We start from the raw sequence: 16,053 nt of genomic DNA on the forward strand, positions 1-16,053 counted from the left end.
GTGTGTGTGTGTGTGTGTGTGCAGTGTTTTCCCTCTATTTTTTCAGAGACCCCGGTGACCCAGTTTGGGGGCAGTGTAACCTTAATGTTTTGGCTGTCACCGCAAAATTAGGTCAACAGCAGGACGCTATTCAAAACCAACAACACACCCACCGCCCGGGGTCATAAGGCAATTGGCTGGCTGGAGGTGGTGGAGGGGGTTGTCTTTAAAGGGTCATGAGACAAACACTAAAACAGCACAGCTAGTGAAGAGCCATTCAATACCATTAAAGTATCACAACAAGTAAGTAAGTATCCCTGTAACATTAAGATGGATTGGAGAATTCTAAATGTAACAGATACTTGTTTTTACCACAAATAAACACTCAACCAATTAAATATAAGTCACAAAATAAAGACATTCACAATGAGCAAGGTGCAGTGCAGTGGGACGTACCTACGAGACAGTTCCAGGGCCACCATGTCCTCATTATCCAGACAAGGCTCTCCTAACAGACAGAAGAAAAGAGGCTGTCAAAGGCCTGTCTGTAGAAATCAGTTACAAACAACTGCTCTTTTGTGTTCATCTCCTTCTGCTGGTGGCTTATGGTTTTTTGTAAAGCACTGACACATTTTGGCACAATATGTGAATGCTGTTTTTATAGGACTCAAATATACTTTATAAAGATATAGTACCCGCCTTTAACTTTATTAAATATTTAAATTGTGTATTAAGTTAGAGAGCCATACTTCATTAGCATGTGCGTTGGCTAGAAAATTATATGTTTTGGCACAGTAGTGTATCATAAATCATATATCTAAACTGTGTTTGTGCAGCATGGTTCTGATAAGCACTATTCTTAAAACACAACAGATGTAATTACAAACTACCTTTGTCTAGCCGTCCCTCCAGCCTGTCCAGAATGCTCAGGCTTTTGTCCAGCTGCTCTTTGACCGCCTCCCCCATGTAGTAGTCGACTTTCCCGGCCTGTAGCAGTTCCTTAAAGGCCTTGTTCAGATCATCCAGCTGCTGACGATGCAGGGTTCCAAGCCTACGGCTCTCCTTGATCTGCTGCCTTAGTTGTGACAGCTCCCTGGCTTGCGACTGCACCAGGGAGTCCAGTCTGTGGAGATGACAGAATGAGGGCAAGTGGGGGTGAGAAAAAGAGAAAAAAAAAGATCTAATTTTCAAAATGACTGTGCAGCTTTCACCCATTGTAAAAACAAAAAAATAGTATAATGTTGGTAATGCACTGAGAAAGTTTGTTGACCTTGCAGGTGATGTAGAACGGCTGCGGGTCTGCTGCAGCTGTTCACTCATGCTTGTGTTCAGTGTCCTCTCTCTTTCCAGTTCCGTAGTCAAATGGCTGGTTTTAACCTTCATCGCCAGGTTTTCACCCTCCTTTTTCTCCCCAAGCTGCCCACTTCTGTAGCTCCTATCTTGCCTTAGGTCCTCTCGCTGTGTCCCGTCTTCACTCTTGACTGTTGAGGGATCAGAGGTGTTGGCAACTAGGTCACTGGAGAGAGAGTTCCTATGCAAAAGACTTTGCATTTGGGAGATGAGTTTGGTCTGGTTTTCCAGCTGGACCTTAAGGTCTCTGACTTGTCCCTGAAGTAGCAGAGGGTCTTTAGAAACACCGTACTCATCATAGACCTGCAGGCTTTTCAGACTGACCTGAAAACAGAAAGAAAAAGAGTAATTCAAAAATATCAGTTTCTACTAAAATTTGGGTTGCACAATTTTTACAATTCTTAGTAATTTTGAAGCCATGGGTCCTTGATTTTACAGAAGTAAACGAAAGCTTCTCATTTCTAGCCAGCGACTTACAGTTTGCCAGTTGAAATACTGTAGCCAGCAGATTTGATCTGCTGTAGCAGAGCGTTGGTTCAAATAGCTCCCCGGCTGACCTTTTAGGGTTTCTACCCAAATAGTTTTAAAACAAGAACCATGTAAAAGGAGTCTTAAATATGCACTTGATATCCATAAGCATAATGACACGCTAAAAGACTGGGGCTAACTGTGCATGTCTTTGGAAAAAGTCCATATCCTGCTGATGATTAGAAGACTTAGAGAAACAGGATTGTTCTTATAACATTATTGCAGTGTAGAGCTATCATTAGGAAAAATGTAAGCTCAGACTACTTTTTGCACCAACTGGTCTTTACTAGGCCTGGTCCTCGGTGCTAAGTTGGTCCTAAGACCAGTGTTAAGACCAGTCTTTAGAATTAGTCTAGGCTTGCAGGATTTGGGGAAAAATATTTATTTATTTTATCTTAGAATGGATTTCACAATTCTTTGCCACGATTTTTTTCTCATGAAGTTTAATGTTTATTGCACACATGAACCATAACAAAACAAATTGGCAGTACCAAACAGATTTTTTGGGCACCTATAGCACATAATCATGCAGGCCTAGCCAAGGCTTAACTAAGCCTGGTCTTAACAATGCACATTTCTGTGAATGACCAAGAAACTATGGCTATTGCTTAGCAACATGCGTTGCTAGGATACGTTGTAAACAATTTTCCTCTGTTTTGTAACGTGTTTAAAGTTGTAGCCGTTTCAATGCAGAATTAATCATGTATAGTCCATAACAAACAAAAAGAAAAAAACAACATGGAGACAGATAACGGGGGCGATCAACGATTGCTCTGACTCAGGCAGCCTTCGTACAAGGAGCAATGTACAAAAAAACTGGAAAGACCTCCTGAGCAAAGTAAAGAGTAAAGAAAGACCAGTCGTCAAAAACAAACCATCCAACTGGTAGGGGTACTTCCCCTAAAACATCAATTTATAGGGACGTAATTGTGGATATATTTGGAGAAGACTCCCCGGCTTTGACTGGTTTAGATGGTGCAAAAAGTGGCGGTACCGACCTTGCTGTGTCTAGTTACAGTTGCTAAGCTATGATTGGACAATCGCTCAGGACGAGGAGATTAGCAAAAAGTAAGTCTAATACCTTGGCAGAGCTGAGAGCTGGGGAACTAGGGTATGGCGTGCTGAAGGTTGAGTCCAGGTTTTCAGTGGAGGAAAAGGTGGCCTGCTCGTGTTGGGAAGGCAGGCTAGAGGCGCTGCAACTAGGGTTCACACCAACCTCGAGATCTGACAATGGACACAAAAAAAACAATCAACAAGGGAACAGAAGAACACAACAAAGTTGTGGAAAACAAATGGTGATTGTGCTACAATAGGAAATAAATCATTTGAGATAAATCTTGGCTTTGAAATAAGGCAAGAAATAAAAGTGAAAGGTTAATGAGTGCTTGAAAGACATTCTCAAACTTCAGAGTGGAAACATGCAAGAATTTGTCAATGCAAAATATTGACAGCCGATTTATATTTGGGAATAGTGCAGAGAAATACCAGGTTAAAACCAGTAGAGTGTGTGGTTATGAGACCCAAACCAAAAAAAAATCTCAAAGTAAGAGACAATGTGTTACAGTCGCGTCTGTTCACTCCTCATGCAAACATATAGAGAGAATCTATCGACATTTGAGATTAGTGTCCACTCAGCAGACAGACATGCAATGTCTGTCTAAAAGCCGTCTACCTGTGCTACTGCTCTCTTCCCTATCGTTCTCACTCTTGCCACTGGTTTCGTAACCCAGGTCCTGCAAATCCACCTGCACGCCTTTGTCATCCTGCTCCAGAGCTGGCATTGGAGGCAATATGTGTAGGATTAGGAAGAAATCATTTAACATGTACATAATCTTGTCTCTCTCCTTCATGGTGTTCATGATGGGTTTGAGTTAAACATTTTGACAAATCTGCTGTTGATGTTTTCTTACCTCTCTGTGCAGTTTCAGGGGAAGTAAGAGCAGTGGCCAGTTTCTCTTCCAGGCTTTTACATGATTTCTTCTTCTCCCTCAGTGCCTTATGGAGAGTCTCCAGTTGGAACTGAACACTCGGTGGTAATCCCTTGGCATCCGGAACAGTCCTGTGGACCTCATTCTCCTCTCTACGGCCCCTCTCTTCTTGTAGGGAAGCCTGCAGTTCAGAGATTCTCTGATAGTGATCACTGAAGACCTTGTAGAGGTGGCAGAGGTTGTTATGGAGTTCTTGGTGAAGCTGTCCCTTTGTTCCAGGTGAAGCAGTGGACCGACTGCTGCTAGATTTTGTGGTTAACTCAGTGGGTTCACCTAGTTCTTTCTTCTCTTGCAGGGCTCTCTGAAGTTTGTCTAAGTTCATCTGCAGGTCAGGACTGGTCTGTAATGATCTACCAGAAACCAAGGTGCTGGTATTTGTACAGTGTGCTGCCAGAGAGGCAACGGCAGACTCTGCTGCACTAAGGCAGTTCATTAAAACTTTAGTCATCTCTGGATTGAAACTAATATTATCCGAACTTCCCGAACCCCACTGATGTTCCTTTGACTCCTTTTCCTTTAGTGATTGTGTTGCTATCTGCCTTGAACATTTCCCATTCTGGTCGCTGTTGTAGCCATGTTGAACAGCAGCATCTGCATTATGCCCATTCTGCTGCCACAGTGCCTCCTGCAAAGAGTCTGTGTGTTGCTTCAACTCTTGCACAGAGTCCTCTGTGCCTCCAAAAACACTTCTTGGGCTCTGGCTATTTAAAGATGTGTTCACCTGCTGCAAGGCCATCTCTATCTTTAAACATAAATCACTGATTTCTGGAATCTTTTCTTGGCCAGCAGTGGAGGTGATTGTTTTTTCTGCCATGTTCAGAAGCTCTAAAAGCTGGTTGTTGAGCTCCTCCTTCTCCTGTAGGGCTTTTTGCAGCTCCATGCATCTGCTGTACAGGGCAGAATCTGAACCGACAGCACCAGAACCTGTACACGGACTGGTATGCGACCCAAATCCTCCTTGGCTGTCTAGACTGCAGGCTGTCAGGTAAGCGATGGTGGATTCTGCAGCCTGTAAGGCCTCCACATACTGGCAATTGAGCCGATCCTTTTCCTGGAGCTGAGCGTGGAGCTCATCCCAATCAGCTAGCTGCTCACTTAGCTTCTTGAGGAGGATCTCTTTCTCTTGACACTCCTGGTGGAGAAGCTCCAGCTGAGTGAAAAGAGCAGAGTCGGCCTCTGTGTGATCCAATGTTGTTCCGGCTTTAGAGCCCTTATCCGACCCTACTGGACTGCCGGTACAATGTGAATATCTGAGCGTGGAAGAAGGGGAAGTGCTGTGCTGGGGTGACATGAGAGGGTTGGAGTCTGCATGCAGTTGCTGGTCAGACACATTTACACCATCTAAATGAAGGTGCTGAAGTGCATCAGTTTTGAGATTGTCAGAGCTCACAAATTGCCTGCTACCACTTGCCTCCACTGTCAGCCTCACAGGGACCGGGAGGCGAGATTTTACACCAGCCTACAATTGAAACAAATGGAAAAGGTATTAAAAACAGTGACAATTAGACTTCATACAGAAAGCAATGCAGTGTTTCTTTTCATTCAATACAAAACTTACCCCATGCCTTGTGACATGCTGCTTTACACTCTTGCTGTGTAACTGGCCTTTAGTATGTGGACTCTCCATCCCCTCTGTGGTATTGACAATTAGCTCAGTGGTGACAGGGGTATCCACATCGGACACCTCATTAGAGTTCTTCTCTCCCTGTTCCTTCGACGGATTAAGGACCTTAGAGTGACCTTTTGACTCTGCCTCCGTGTCCACACTCCTTCTCAATTCAGCCTGTCCATCACTGCTGTTCCCTGAGGTGTCTGTGCTCTCTTTCTCTTTAAACTCTGTAGATTTTTGTTCTTTCAAGAGACCCCGCAGCTTTACATTTTCTGATCTTAGTCGGAGCAGCTCCTCTCTGCAACAAGGGACATTTGATAAGTTTACTGTTCAAGCAACTAACTCTTACAGTGAAAATAAGCAGTAGGATCTGGACACTGATGAAGAAAAGACCCACCTAAGGTGCGAGACTGATGAAGTCCCACAATGACTCAGCAGGGTTTTAAGTGTCATTACATCGGTGTTCCTCTGCCTAGAATCTTTCTCTACAGCGTCCAAAGTTCCAGACCGAGCATGCTCTCTACTCTGGCCAAGGCCACTGTCCATACTCATATCACCCAACAGCTTTCCAGTAACCATCTAAAAAGAAATATTGGTTAAAGTTACACGATTTGTTAAAAGTTACACAAAAAAGGGAGTTCCCCAGAGCAATTACATTGAATGTCAAAAGCTTGTTCAATTTAATAAATTATCATCTAATTTATACCTGTCCTAGTTTGACGTCTGTCTGACTCTCTTTATCCTGACTGGAATGATGCGTCCTGCTACTGTGAGCCACAGGCTGCATCTCCTGCGTCTTCTCAAGCTGCTAGAGTAATGGGATGGGAGGCGAGTGTGACACACATGGCTTGGTAAAAGAAAACTTAATGAGGAAACATAATCCATAAAAACACTGCACAGCAACAGCAGAATGGTATGACGTGTCTAATGTGGCATGGCGAAGAGAGAGCATTTCATGGGACACAGAGATAAAAGAAGAAAACAGGGACTGATTAAGAAAGGTGAAGGAGAAAAAGAGGATTTTCTACTACAGGCAGGAAAGAGTAGAGACATTAGTAATAGGCTAGACAGGGCAAAGGTTAAGATGTAGGTTCAAAGGTTAGAAAGGAGCTAATACAGGTGGATGTTAGACAATAACGCAGATATGATTCATCAAGTATTTGCTAAATGTGGACATGTTGTGCACACATTTGCTAATAAATAACAGAAAGTTGCCCTTTATTGTTAAGTTTTAGGAAACTGACACCTCAACTTCAAGGGCTTCCTCCATTTGCTCCATTTTGCCTCTAACCTGTTTTAAGGGGCTACTGCTGGCCACGTCTTGGTCTTTGTTGTTGTAAGCATGATGGTCTGACTTCTCCAATAATGACAGCCGGTTCTGCAGCTCGTTGTTTAAAGTCTGCAGGCTGCTGACACAATCCTGCAGCTCCAACACCTAAGGACCAGACAGACTTTTGGTGACGCGTCTTTCCAACCGGCTAACATCTACTGTTGTATTCATTAGAAAGACAATGCTTTAGTTCTAACATTTTATTTAGTTTCACCTTCTGCCGAAGCTCCTGTGCAGAGAGTAGAGACAAGCTGTCATCTTGTACATCTCCCACACAGATACTCATGTAGGAAGTCTGATCGCCAATGAAACTCAAAGTGTCACCTGAAAAAAACATTAGTCACATGTAAAAAAAAAACTCTGAAATAACAGAATAAAATTGTATTTTCTACTACTTACCACCATCATTGGTACCACCAACCCCTCCTCCACGGTTCTGTATGGCTCCTAAACGAGCCTGCAGAGAAGCATTCCAGCGCTGTGCATCTTCAAGCTGATGTCTCATGCTCTCCAGTTCTTTAGGATCAATCAGGTCCATACCTGAACAGATACAAAGAAGGTTAAACAGCCATGCCTCTAGTGTGACAACAAAGTACATTTCTGCGTAGGTAAGTCTTTAACAGACAGAATGTTTTTAACTTGACATTGATTCTCAATGATTCTCATGCTGCACTGTTAGTAGTTAAGACTTTGTGTGACCATATGTGAAAGAGGCCTATAAGATACTGTATTCTGCAATTGTTTTCACTATATATATATATATATATAAAAAAACTTGACGTCATTTATGCAGACAAGAGCCACAGATTTTTACATAGGATGTGTAGCTCTGGAGAAATTTAGAGACAAACTTGAAATTCATAGTTCATGGAATGTATATTTGCAAAATCTAACTTTTGATCATTTGAATAGTGACCTAATGTAATGCAATTTCAAACAAACACAATTCACATAAAGCATTTTACAGAAAGTAAAAACATTATATATATATATATATATAGATATAGATATATATATATATATATAGATATCTATATATATATAGATATAGATATATATATAGATATCTATATATATATATATATATTAGATATCTATATATATATAGAATATAGCTATATATATAATATATATAGATATAATCTATATATATATATATATATCTATATATATAGAGAAGAGAGATGGAGAGATGGAGAAGGATGGGAGAGGGGAGAGAGAGAGGAGGGGATGGGGTGTGGGGCGAGGGGGGGGGGGAGGAGGGGGACTGAGGAGGAGAGGGAGAGAGAGAGATGATGTATGAGAGCAGAGAGGAGGAGAGGAGAGGAGAGAGAGAATGATTAACAAGAAGCTGCAGTTTGAAGTTTGGGATCTGCAGCTACAGAAATATACACATACAAAAATATATATATACATATACATAATAAATATATATATTTATGAATGTAAATACTAGGTCTGTATTTTTGTCCACATGTAGCATGCACACATTGTATGAACTGTATATTATTATGAATATATAACCAAAGGAAGAAATGTGAAAATGTAGTCAGTGGTAATAACTGTAGCTACATCTATCTTGCATTCAGTGTGAATGTGAGCCATGGGCATGTTACTTACAGCTGACCTATTTATACAGACGGGACGGGGGACAGGAGTCTGTGCACTTGACACGCTCATATGCGTGCACACATATACATGTAAGTAATTTGACTAAGACGACTACCTGGGCGCACAGTGACAGTTTAAATCAGTCTCAAGGTTGAACGCTGATGTCACCAACTGTGCTAAATTACATAGACTAGGTGATCTCGTAATAAATGAAGGATTTTCTTTAATTAGGATCTATTTCAAAGAGATACTCTACAGTAGGATTAGCTTTGCTTCTATAGCAGTATTAATAACCTTTAAAACCTTTCTTAAAGTTGTTATATAATGACATGCTTATGCAATTATGTGACAGATGGTTGGATGGGCTGGATTAATAAACAAAGGGGTATTAGAAAGGTGCAATCAACAGACAACCAACGTTGTGATAGGACAGTGAAAACAAGCAGACAGCATGTTAAAAGAGAAAGACAGGAAGACCGGCCAACAGCAGACTTTATTAATTTTCTTTTATAAATGAAAGACAAACTGAAAGACAGCGTGGAGCCATTACATGTAAAGAGTGGCAGAGAAAAAAAGGTAGCACCTCTATTATGGACAAAACATGCAGATGAGGAGGTGATGATGTAAAGAACAGTGAACATAAAGTACACAAAGATGAGGAGTGAAAGGACCAGGTGAGCATGCTGAATAAAGCAACAGATAAAGTAAATGGGAGGAGAGCATGTCAGCAGGAGATATAATTAGAGTAAACACTAACTCAGTGGACAGAGAGGACAGGTGTGTTTTTATGTGTGTTTGCCCTAGAACCTATGGATACATGTCTCCCTGAACTATACTTCCCTAAGTCCTCTAACAACTTAAATTATGATTTAATTTTCCTGTCATGTTTTTTTGTCTTTGTTTCTTGCCTTTTCCCCCCCATTCAGTTCCCCTTGTCATTTACCACCCAGTGTGTTTGCACTGCACCTTCTCTGAGTTTGGCTCTGTGAATCTCTCTCTCCAAGTCATCCCTTAGTTCCTCATTAGTTTTGATGTTCTCCTCTAGCTGCTGCCTAAGGAGCTGCACTGCTGTCAGCTCCAGCTGCAGAGCATGGAGACGCTGGGCGCTGCAAAACACAGAGTAAACTTTATTCATCAAATAAATTAAGCTGCTGAGAACAATCTTTTTATTTTCACTTATTGCAATGATTCTTCTTCTTACAGTGACCATTATCCCTACCTGTCTTGCTCCTTTACAGTCCTGACCAGGCTGGAGTAGAGCTGCTGTTCTGCTCTCAGTGCTTTGTTCAGAGCCTCATGCTCCTGTTGTAACGCTATAAGCTTGGGCAAAGCCTTAAGGGAGACAGAAAATGAAAGGGCAATGGTCTTAATGTCAGAGCATTATTCGGAAATTAATATTTTCTGGTATTTCATTCAGCAGAAAAGTTAACAGGTTTAGTTTACTTCTTCCTGGCTATCTCCACCAATCATGGTTTTCTCTCTCTGAGGGAGCCCTGGGAGTGGTCTCTCCATGCCAGAGCCAATGATTTGATCCTGGGTATGATCAGCCCGACTGTCCCCTCTCTGACCAAGGCGCTGGTGGAGAACCTGCTTACAGACACAAAAATGAGAACTACCAGAGAAGAGACTGCTGTGTTTAAATGAATTCAGAAGAAAAGCTTCTAATCCAAAGCTGTTGTGTGTTTCATTGAGTTTGACTGGGTGAACACTTACATTGATAATCTCATCCTTGGTTTTCAGGGTTGCAGTCAGGGACTCAATATTAGCAGCCTGACCTTCATTGCGGCCCTCCAGCTCAGATAGCAATGACTGTAGCTCTGCCATAGTAATCTGGATATATAACAAAGACACATGTTAACAAGTGTCACAATTATGGACGGAGTAAAATGCTTAAAACAGACTGACCTTTAACTCATTCTCCCTCTTCAGTGCTTTATTCAGTGCCTCGGTTTTCTGTGCTAGCTCCTTCTTTAGGACGACGACTGTCTTCTTTGAGAGCAGAATGTTCTCCACATGATCCTCACTGTTCCTCCTGGACAGGTTAGCTTAAGTGCAGACAAAAAAAGAATCGATGTAAGACCGACATGTATTGTATCCTACCAATATCCAGTGAGAGTGTTAAAAGCTCTAAAGGCCTCACCTTCCTTCTCATCCATCTTCTCCTGCATGATTTGGATAGTTTGTCTGAGCTCAAACATTTGATCGGCCTCCTCTTTCTGCCTCATCTCTGCCAGAAACGGGTCCCTCTCCTGACCACGCTGCAGAAGCTTCTGCACATTTACGAATATATCAAGTTAGAACACTTAAGGATGTACAACTGATACCTGAACTTTGTCAAGATAGGCCACCATGTCATTTGAAATCAGAAGGGAGGTGAGGAGTATTACTTGTGCTAATCCCCATGGGACTTTCATTTCCTCTTCTTGTTATGCTTCTAAGTCAAGCACATTTTACAGCTGACTGACTGTGTTGTATCCCAGAGGAACTTACGTTGATGAGGCCGTCTTTTTCAGCAAGCAGGGCTCTGAGCTCTGCAGTCTCTAAATAACCCTCCTGGGCCATTGTAGAGCCTTGCGTCTCAGCAGTGGCAAGCTGCTGCTGCCTGTCAGACAGTTGCTTCCTCAGTTCCTTAATCTCTTGAGTGCGCTCAGACAGCATGCGGTTGTAGTGCTCTGCAGACTCCTGAAGAGACAAGAGAATTAGTGAGGTTTGCCCTGTATTTTTGTAGATGGATTAATGTAAATACAATGCACATTGTATGTACAGTATGTATTATGTGCAAATTCCCTTTTCTAAAAGTGTAAATAGTTTGAGATTCATTTTCAAAAAATGTGGTTAAACTTCATTAATTCTGGCTTTATTTAAAACAACTTTGATGTGATTTTGTTACTACTTTATTACTTTTATGTGTTCTCTGTTATTGTCTATCACTATGTGTTGCAACAAAGACTAAGCGTCCCTGAAGTAATTCCTGAAAATGTTTCTATAATTAATTGTTGACCTTGATTAGCTGGTCCTTGCTGCTGATTGTAGCCAACAGTCCTTCCACAGCACTCTCATTGTCAGCAACCAGCCTTTCCCTGGCCTTCACTGCCTCAGCCAACAAAGCCTCTGTAACCTTTAACCTCTGGCCCATCTGTTCAGCTAGGTCACGTGCATGAGTCTGCGACTGGCTCAGTATCGATTTGGACATTACCTTCAAAGTATATGTAAACATAATGGGTCACAATGGAAAACACAATGCACATGGCTGAAAATACATTAGAGAGCCTGTGGTGACATTTTTTGAACTAACATCCATATCCTTTGTCTTGCCCTCCAGGGAGAGCTGTAGCTGGCTGATGATTGAGTCCTTCTCCCTCAGTGACCTGTTTAAGTTATCTTCTACATCTTGCTTGGCTCTCTGCAGGTTCTTTAGCGTGTTTGCAAGATGCTGCAGCTCCACATCCTTCTCCTTGATCAGACTGTCAGAACTCTGGAAGGAGAGGAATAAGCAGACAGATGCGTCAGATTGAAGTCCAACCTCCCAAAAACTATACATGTATTGATTACTGGAAAAGGCAAATATCTGGCACCAGTTTCTGATGTTCCCAATTAAAACATGGTCATGGCTTACATCTATGGTTTCCTTGTTGTAAGAGAGCAAGTTATTGAGCCTGTCAAGGTCTCTCTCCCTCTCCCTTAGAGACAGCTGCAGCTGGTGTATCTCATTGTCTTTTTCCTCAATGGCAGCAAACTTCTCATCCAGCGCTTGCTGTCAGAAAGCAAACAGAGCAATGTCAGAATCAAATTATAGTTGTTGTGGTGAGAAGACTGCATAGAAGAAATACACACCTCCAGAGCCTTCTCTTTTTCTTTCAGCCTTTGCCGCAGCTTGGAAAGCACATTATCGTTTCCTCCTGGACTCTTGCTTTGCTCAAAGTCTCTGACCATGTTTATGTACTCCTGATGAACACAGAGAAAAACAATGTAAAATTGCAACTATCTGAATATATTCATTGTTAGATTTTCCAATGGTGAAAAACATTAACACACACAAAGAGATTTGATCTTTTGGTGTGATCTGTCTGTATATGCTCAATGTTGTTGTGTCACCTGTAGCTGCTGCTCTTTATCAGCCAAATTGGATGTAAGCCGCTGGATGGTGACCTCATGGGCCTGCACTTTTCTTGTGGTTTGATCCAGCAGTTCCTGGTACTGCAGCTCCAAAGCACTCTCCCTGTCCCTGATTTCACCACCTAGCTTTTTGAGCTGATTGTTCAGATCCTGGAGAGGGAAGTGATAACAATGTCACACAAAATCTGATATTGGAATGGTGACAAATAACAGATAACAAAAATTGGATTTAAAAGGCCTGATGGCTTTGTTCTACAATAGTTTTATTTGAATAGATTTTCTAGACAACCAATGTCTTACATTTAGGGCCTTGTCTCCCTTCTTCTTCTGCTGTTGCAGGTCCTCCAGTTCCACTTCTAGCTGGTCCTTCGCCTGCTGCATGTCAGCCAGCTCTTGCTCCTTCCTGTCCAGGCCGCGCTGTAGCTTTTGGGCTTCAAGCACCTTGGCATGGTGTTCCCCCTGAAGTTGGGCGAGCTCTGTTTGCTTTGCCATTAATAGATTTTGGTGCTCCTCTACTCCCTGAGGGATATATGCAAGAAATTCTTATCTTTACAGAGGCTGCAATCAATGAGATGGAGATTTAATATAAAAATCACTTTCCCGCTTCTATTAAAATTCTATGAGATACTGATCTCTCTAAGTAATATCATGTGTGAATGTACAGGCACACACACACAGAACAAGGAGCCATTAACAATATGGTATACAGTCAGGTCTAAAGTGCATGACTTGCCTGGTATTTCTGCAGTTGGGCTTTATGTGCTGCCTCTCTAGCCTTGGCCAAAGCGTCATCCCTGTCCTCAATCTCATGACACAGCTCTGCAATCTTTGTAACCAAGACAAAGGCAGAAAGGTTGGTGCTGGGGCATTGCTTAATACATAATAGTGAGAGCACAGACAGGTGAAGCCTTGACAACTGTTATAACCCCTATAATAAATAAAATGGGTTTGTGATAGTATGAACCTTACCTCTTTTTCTTTTTCTTTTAAGACCTGGGTAAGCCCCTGAATAGTTTTGTCTCGCTTTAGAGCATTTTTCTTCTCAGAGTTGAGTTCATTCTCCTTCTCCTCCAGCTTCCCTAACAAGGTCTGTTTGCACAAAGAAATGATCATACACCTCTGAAACTAAATATAAAATATTTAACAGCGCAAAAATGTCATCTCCAAGTACCTTGTTTTGTTTCTGGGTATCCTCCAGTGTTTTAGTCAGGTTGACATTGGTGCTCTTTGCCTGGGTGAGCTCTTCTGTCAGCTGCTTATTGCAGGGCTCCACTTGCCTATCCCCACTCTGCAATTCCAGAGAAGACATAAAACGAGAATAATGTCTTAATACCAGCAATGTTAAGCAGCAAAGCTTTTGTCTGTCAAAACTCATTGTCGATGCTATGGTGTTTGGCCGAGCTGGGATTACTGAAAGGAACTACCTCCACCACTCTGACAGGGGTGTATTCATCATCAAATTCCTCTGTAAGGTTGTGCAGAGATTTCCATTCTGCCTCTTTGTGTCTGCGCTTGGCTCGGGGGTTGAGAGAGCCAGTATTTAACCTCTTCAGGACAGGGATGTGGCTCCCTGCCGGGGCAGAGACTTGTTGCTTGGGGATGCAGCGCAGGAGCTGGATCAGGTCAGAGATCATAGAAGACTGACTTGAAGAACTGCGGAGCAGCGCTTTAGCCTGAACCTTTCTTCCTTGGTCATCACTGACACCATGTCTAGCAACAAACACCTTGGGCTCTCTGAGTTTTGTTTTGGGTACAGGGTCCGGAGTAGTGTCAAAGGAAAAATCTCTATTGAGGGACTGCAGGGATGTGGAGCGATCTTTGAATCCAGGTCTAGGCAGTATGCCCTTACGTTGGACTAGGTCAAGGTACATGCTCTGCGAACTGTGCCGTGTGCCACGGAGACTAATGCTCTTCATCGAGCCATTGAGCCCTGCTGCTGATCCCAGTCTGCTGCTTCTGAGGCTTGAGCGCCCTGAACATACCCCTTTACTGGCAATGCGATCCAGACTCACACACCTTCTCATGCGATTCTCCACATGACCACTTCCACTCTCCCTGAACAGTCCTTCAGAGGCCAGCTGACCCACAGCCTCTTCATCAGGACTGCCCACCCCAGTGGACCTGATTGGGGCCTTGCAGCTGGTATTTTCCACGCAAGTCTTGTACTGGCTAGGGTTGTTTTTGTTGTAGACGTGGATGATGCACTGGATCAGGATGTCTTTCTCCGCCTGCAGCTTCTGGATCTGACGGTTGTGTTCATCCTGCAGCTGGCCGATGTTAACATCACATTGTACCACCTTCTCCAACTGGAATACACATTTCCCACAGAGGAACTCTCCACGACCATCACGAGTCACCTCCCAGCCCAGCACATGGGACAAGATGACTTGTAGCTTCCTCTGTGCTGATGAGCTGAAGATCCAGCGACACTGGCTTCCCACCAGACGAACACCACATATACGACACGGGTCCCTCATGGCACTTTAGATCTTTAGATTCCAGATTCACCCACTTAGAATGAGTCCAAAAAGCCGCTCATTGACACACAAATGATCCAGTGACCTAATGGTCATCAGCCTGCCAACCATGGAATAGCCATCTATAATTTTCTCTTACTGCATCCGCAAGAGAAGCACAGAGGAGAATGACGGAGTGCAGAGCAGTATAAGCCCTAAGCCTTTAATAATCCTTGCTCCCGCCTCTATTCCACTCTCCCCCACAATTTCAATCAAATCAAATCCTCTAGGACTGCTGCAGTTATCTGTGTTATGGCCGGTGCCAAACCATCTCTAAAAAGAAAACTCCTCCCAGATACCAGACCAGGTATGAAGATCAGCCCCATACAGGTGCCTCTCCAGGGGACTGGTGAAAATGTAAGAAGCCAATTCCTCCAATTGTCTATCCTGCCAGGCAGTACATCTAAAAATCAACTTTAAGATTAGATGGGGTGTTTTCAGGAAATTGCATTCCATTGCATATCTATCCTGCAGAGGCCACTCAAAGTCCTGTCATGCCAGACACTCAATCTTTCAGACTCCTTTGCTATACATGCAGCATGTTCATTGGTTTACCCAGATCTAACAAACAGTGACAGGTCACACCATATCCCCCTTCCAATCAAGGAGAGGCATAAATAACTCTCAGAGGAACCAGACAGCATGGTAATCCAGTCTTAATGCTGTGACCTGTGAGTCCTGACTGACCAATTGGTTTGTTGACCAAGCAACAAAAGGTCTAAACAGAAATCAAGGTGAGTGTCCATCCTTGTCACAACACAGACTGAAGAAGAATAACAATGGTTACAATTGCATCGTCTCTATAGGGTGGACATTATTAAAGCTTTCTAAAGTGATAGTCTAGAAGCCAGCAGATAGAGCCCCATTGTGAACCCGGAAATGTTAAGTAGACCAAAGTTTTCTTGCAGAAACGTGAAGTATGGGACCCCAGCATACAGAAAATGCTGGATGCTAATTTGCATATGTTGATCAATTTGCATAATAGGCATTATTAGCAAAATCGTCCAGATTGACAATAGATTTTGC

General features: G+C 42.7%; 1 protein-coding gene across 13 annotated transcripts in view; it reads right to left on the bottom strand.

The window, feature by feature from the left end:
* The window catches only part of cdk5rap2 (CDK5 regulatory subunit associated protein 2), a 42,581-nt gene that overhangs the window by 15,074 nt on the left and 11,454 nt on the right, over positions 1-16,053 (bottom strand). For 5 of the 13 annotated variants that reach the window (XM_032539715.1, XM_032539723.1, XM_032539721.1 and 2 more), the window contains exons 1-29: positions 13,936-15,172; positions 13,683-13,799; positions 13,481-13,600; positions 13,245-13,337; positions 12,812-13,030; positions 12,491-12,661; positions 12,230-12,340; positions 12,012-12,149; positions 11,691-11,870; positions 11,397-11,591; positions 10,886-11,077; positions 10,536-10,665; positions 10,301-10,440; positions 10,109-10,225; positions 9,839-9,982; positions 9,615-9,727; positions 9,362-9,501; positions 7,184-7,324; positions 6,999-7,108; positions 6,746-6,889; positions 6,161-6,262; positions 5,852-6,033; positions 5,404-5,752; positions 3,768-5,304; positions 3,530-3,631; positions 2,939-3,081; positions 1,250-1,653; positions 870-1,102; positions 436-487 (exon numbers count right to left, since the gene is read on the bottom strand). In XM_032539715.1, the coding sequence (XP_032395606.1) occupies positions 436-487; positions 870-1,102; positions 1,250-1,653; positions 2,939-3,081; positions 3,530-3,631; positions 3,768-5,304; positions 5,404-5,752; positions 5,852-6,033; positions 6,161-6,262; positions 6,746-6,889; positions 6,999-7,108; positions 7,184-7,324; positions 9,362-9,501; positions 9,615-9,727; positions 9,839-9,982; positions 10,109-10,225; positions 10,301-10,440; positions 10,536-10,665; positions 10,886-11,077; positions 11,397-11,591; positions 11,691-11,870; positions 12,012-12,149; positions 12,230-12,340; positions 12,491-12,661; positions 12,812-13,030; positions 13,245-13,337; positions 13,481-13,600; positions 13,683-13,799; positions 13,936-14,988 (6,872 nt within the window). In that variant the 5' untranslated portion in view covers positions 14,989-15,172. Of the gene's footprint in view, positions 1-435; positions 488-869; positions 1,103-1,249; positions 1,654-2,938; positions 3,082-3,529; positions 3,632-3,767; positions 5,305-5,403; positions 5,753-5,851; positions 6,034-6,160; positions 6,263-6,745; positions 6,890-6,998; positions 7,109-7,183; positions 7,325-9,361; positions 9,502-9,614; positions 9,728-9,838; positions 9,983-10,108; positions 10,226-10,300; positions 10,441-10,535; positions 10,666-10,885; positions 11,078-11,396; positions 11,592-11,690; positions 11,871-12,011; positions 12,150-12,229; positions 12,341-12,490; positions 12,662-12,811; positions 13,031-13,244; positions 13,338-13,480; positions 13,601-13,682; positions 13,800-13,935; positions 15,174-16,053 lie in introns of those variants that run through there. The other 8 variants (XM_032539727.1, XM_032539726.1, XM_032539725.1 and 5 more) reach the window with 4 other exon arrangements.

The sequence above is a fragment of the Etheostoma spectabile genome, chromosome 16 (genome assembly GCF_008692095.1).
Source record: "Etheostoma spectabile isolate EspeVRDwgs_2016 chromosome 16, UIUC_Espe_1.0, whole genome shotgun sequence".
Classification (NCBI taxonomy): Eukaryota; Metazoa; Chordata; class Actinopteri; order Perciformes; family Percidae; genus Etheostoma; species Etheostoma spectabile.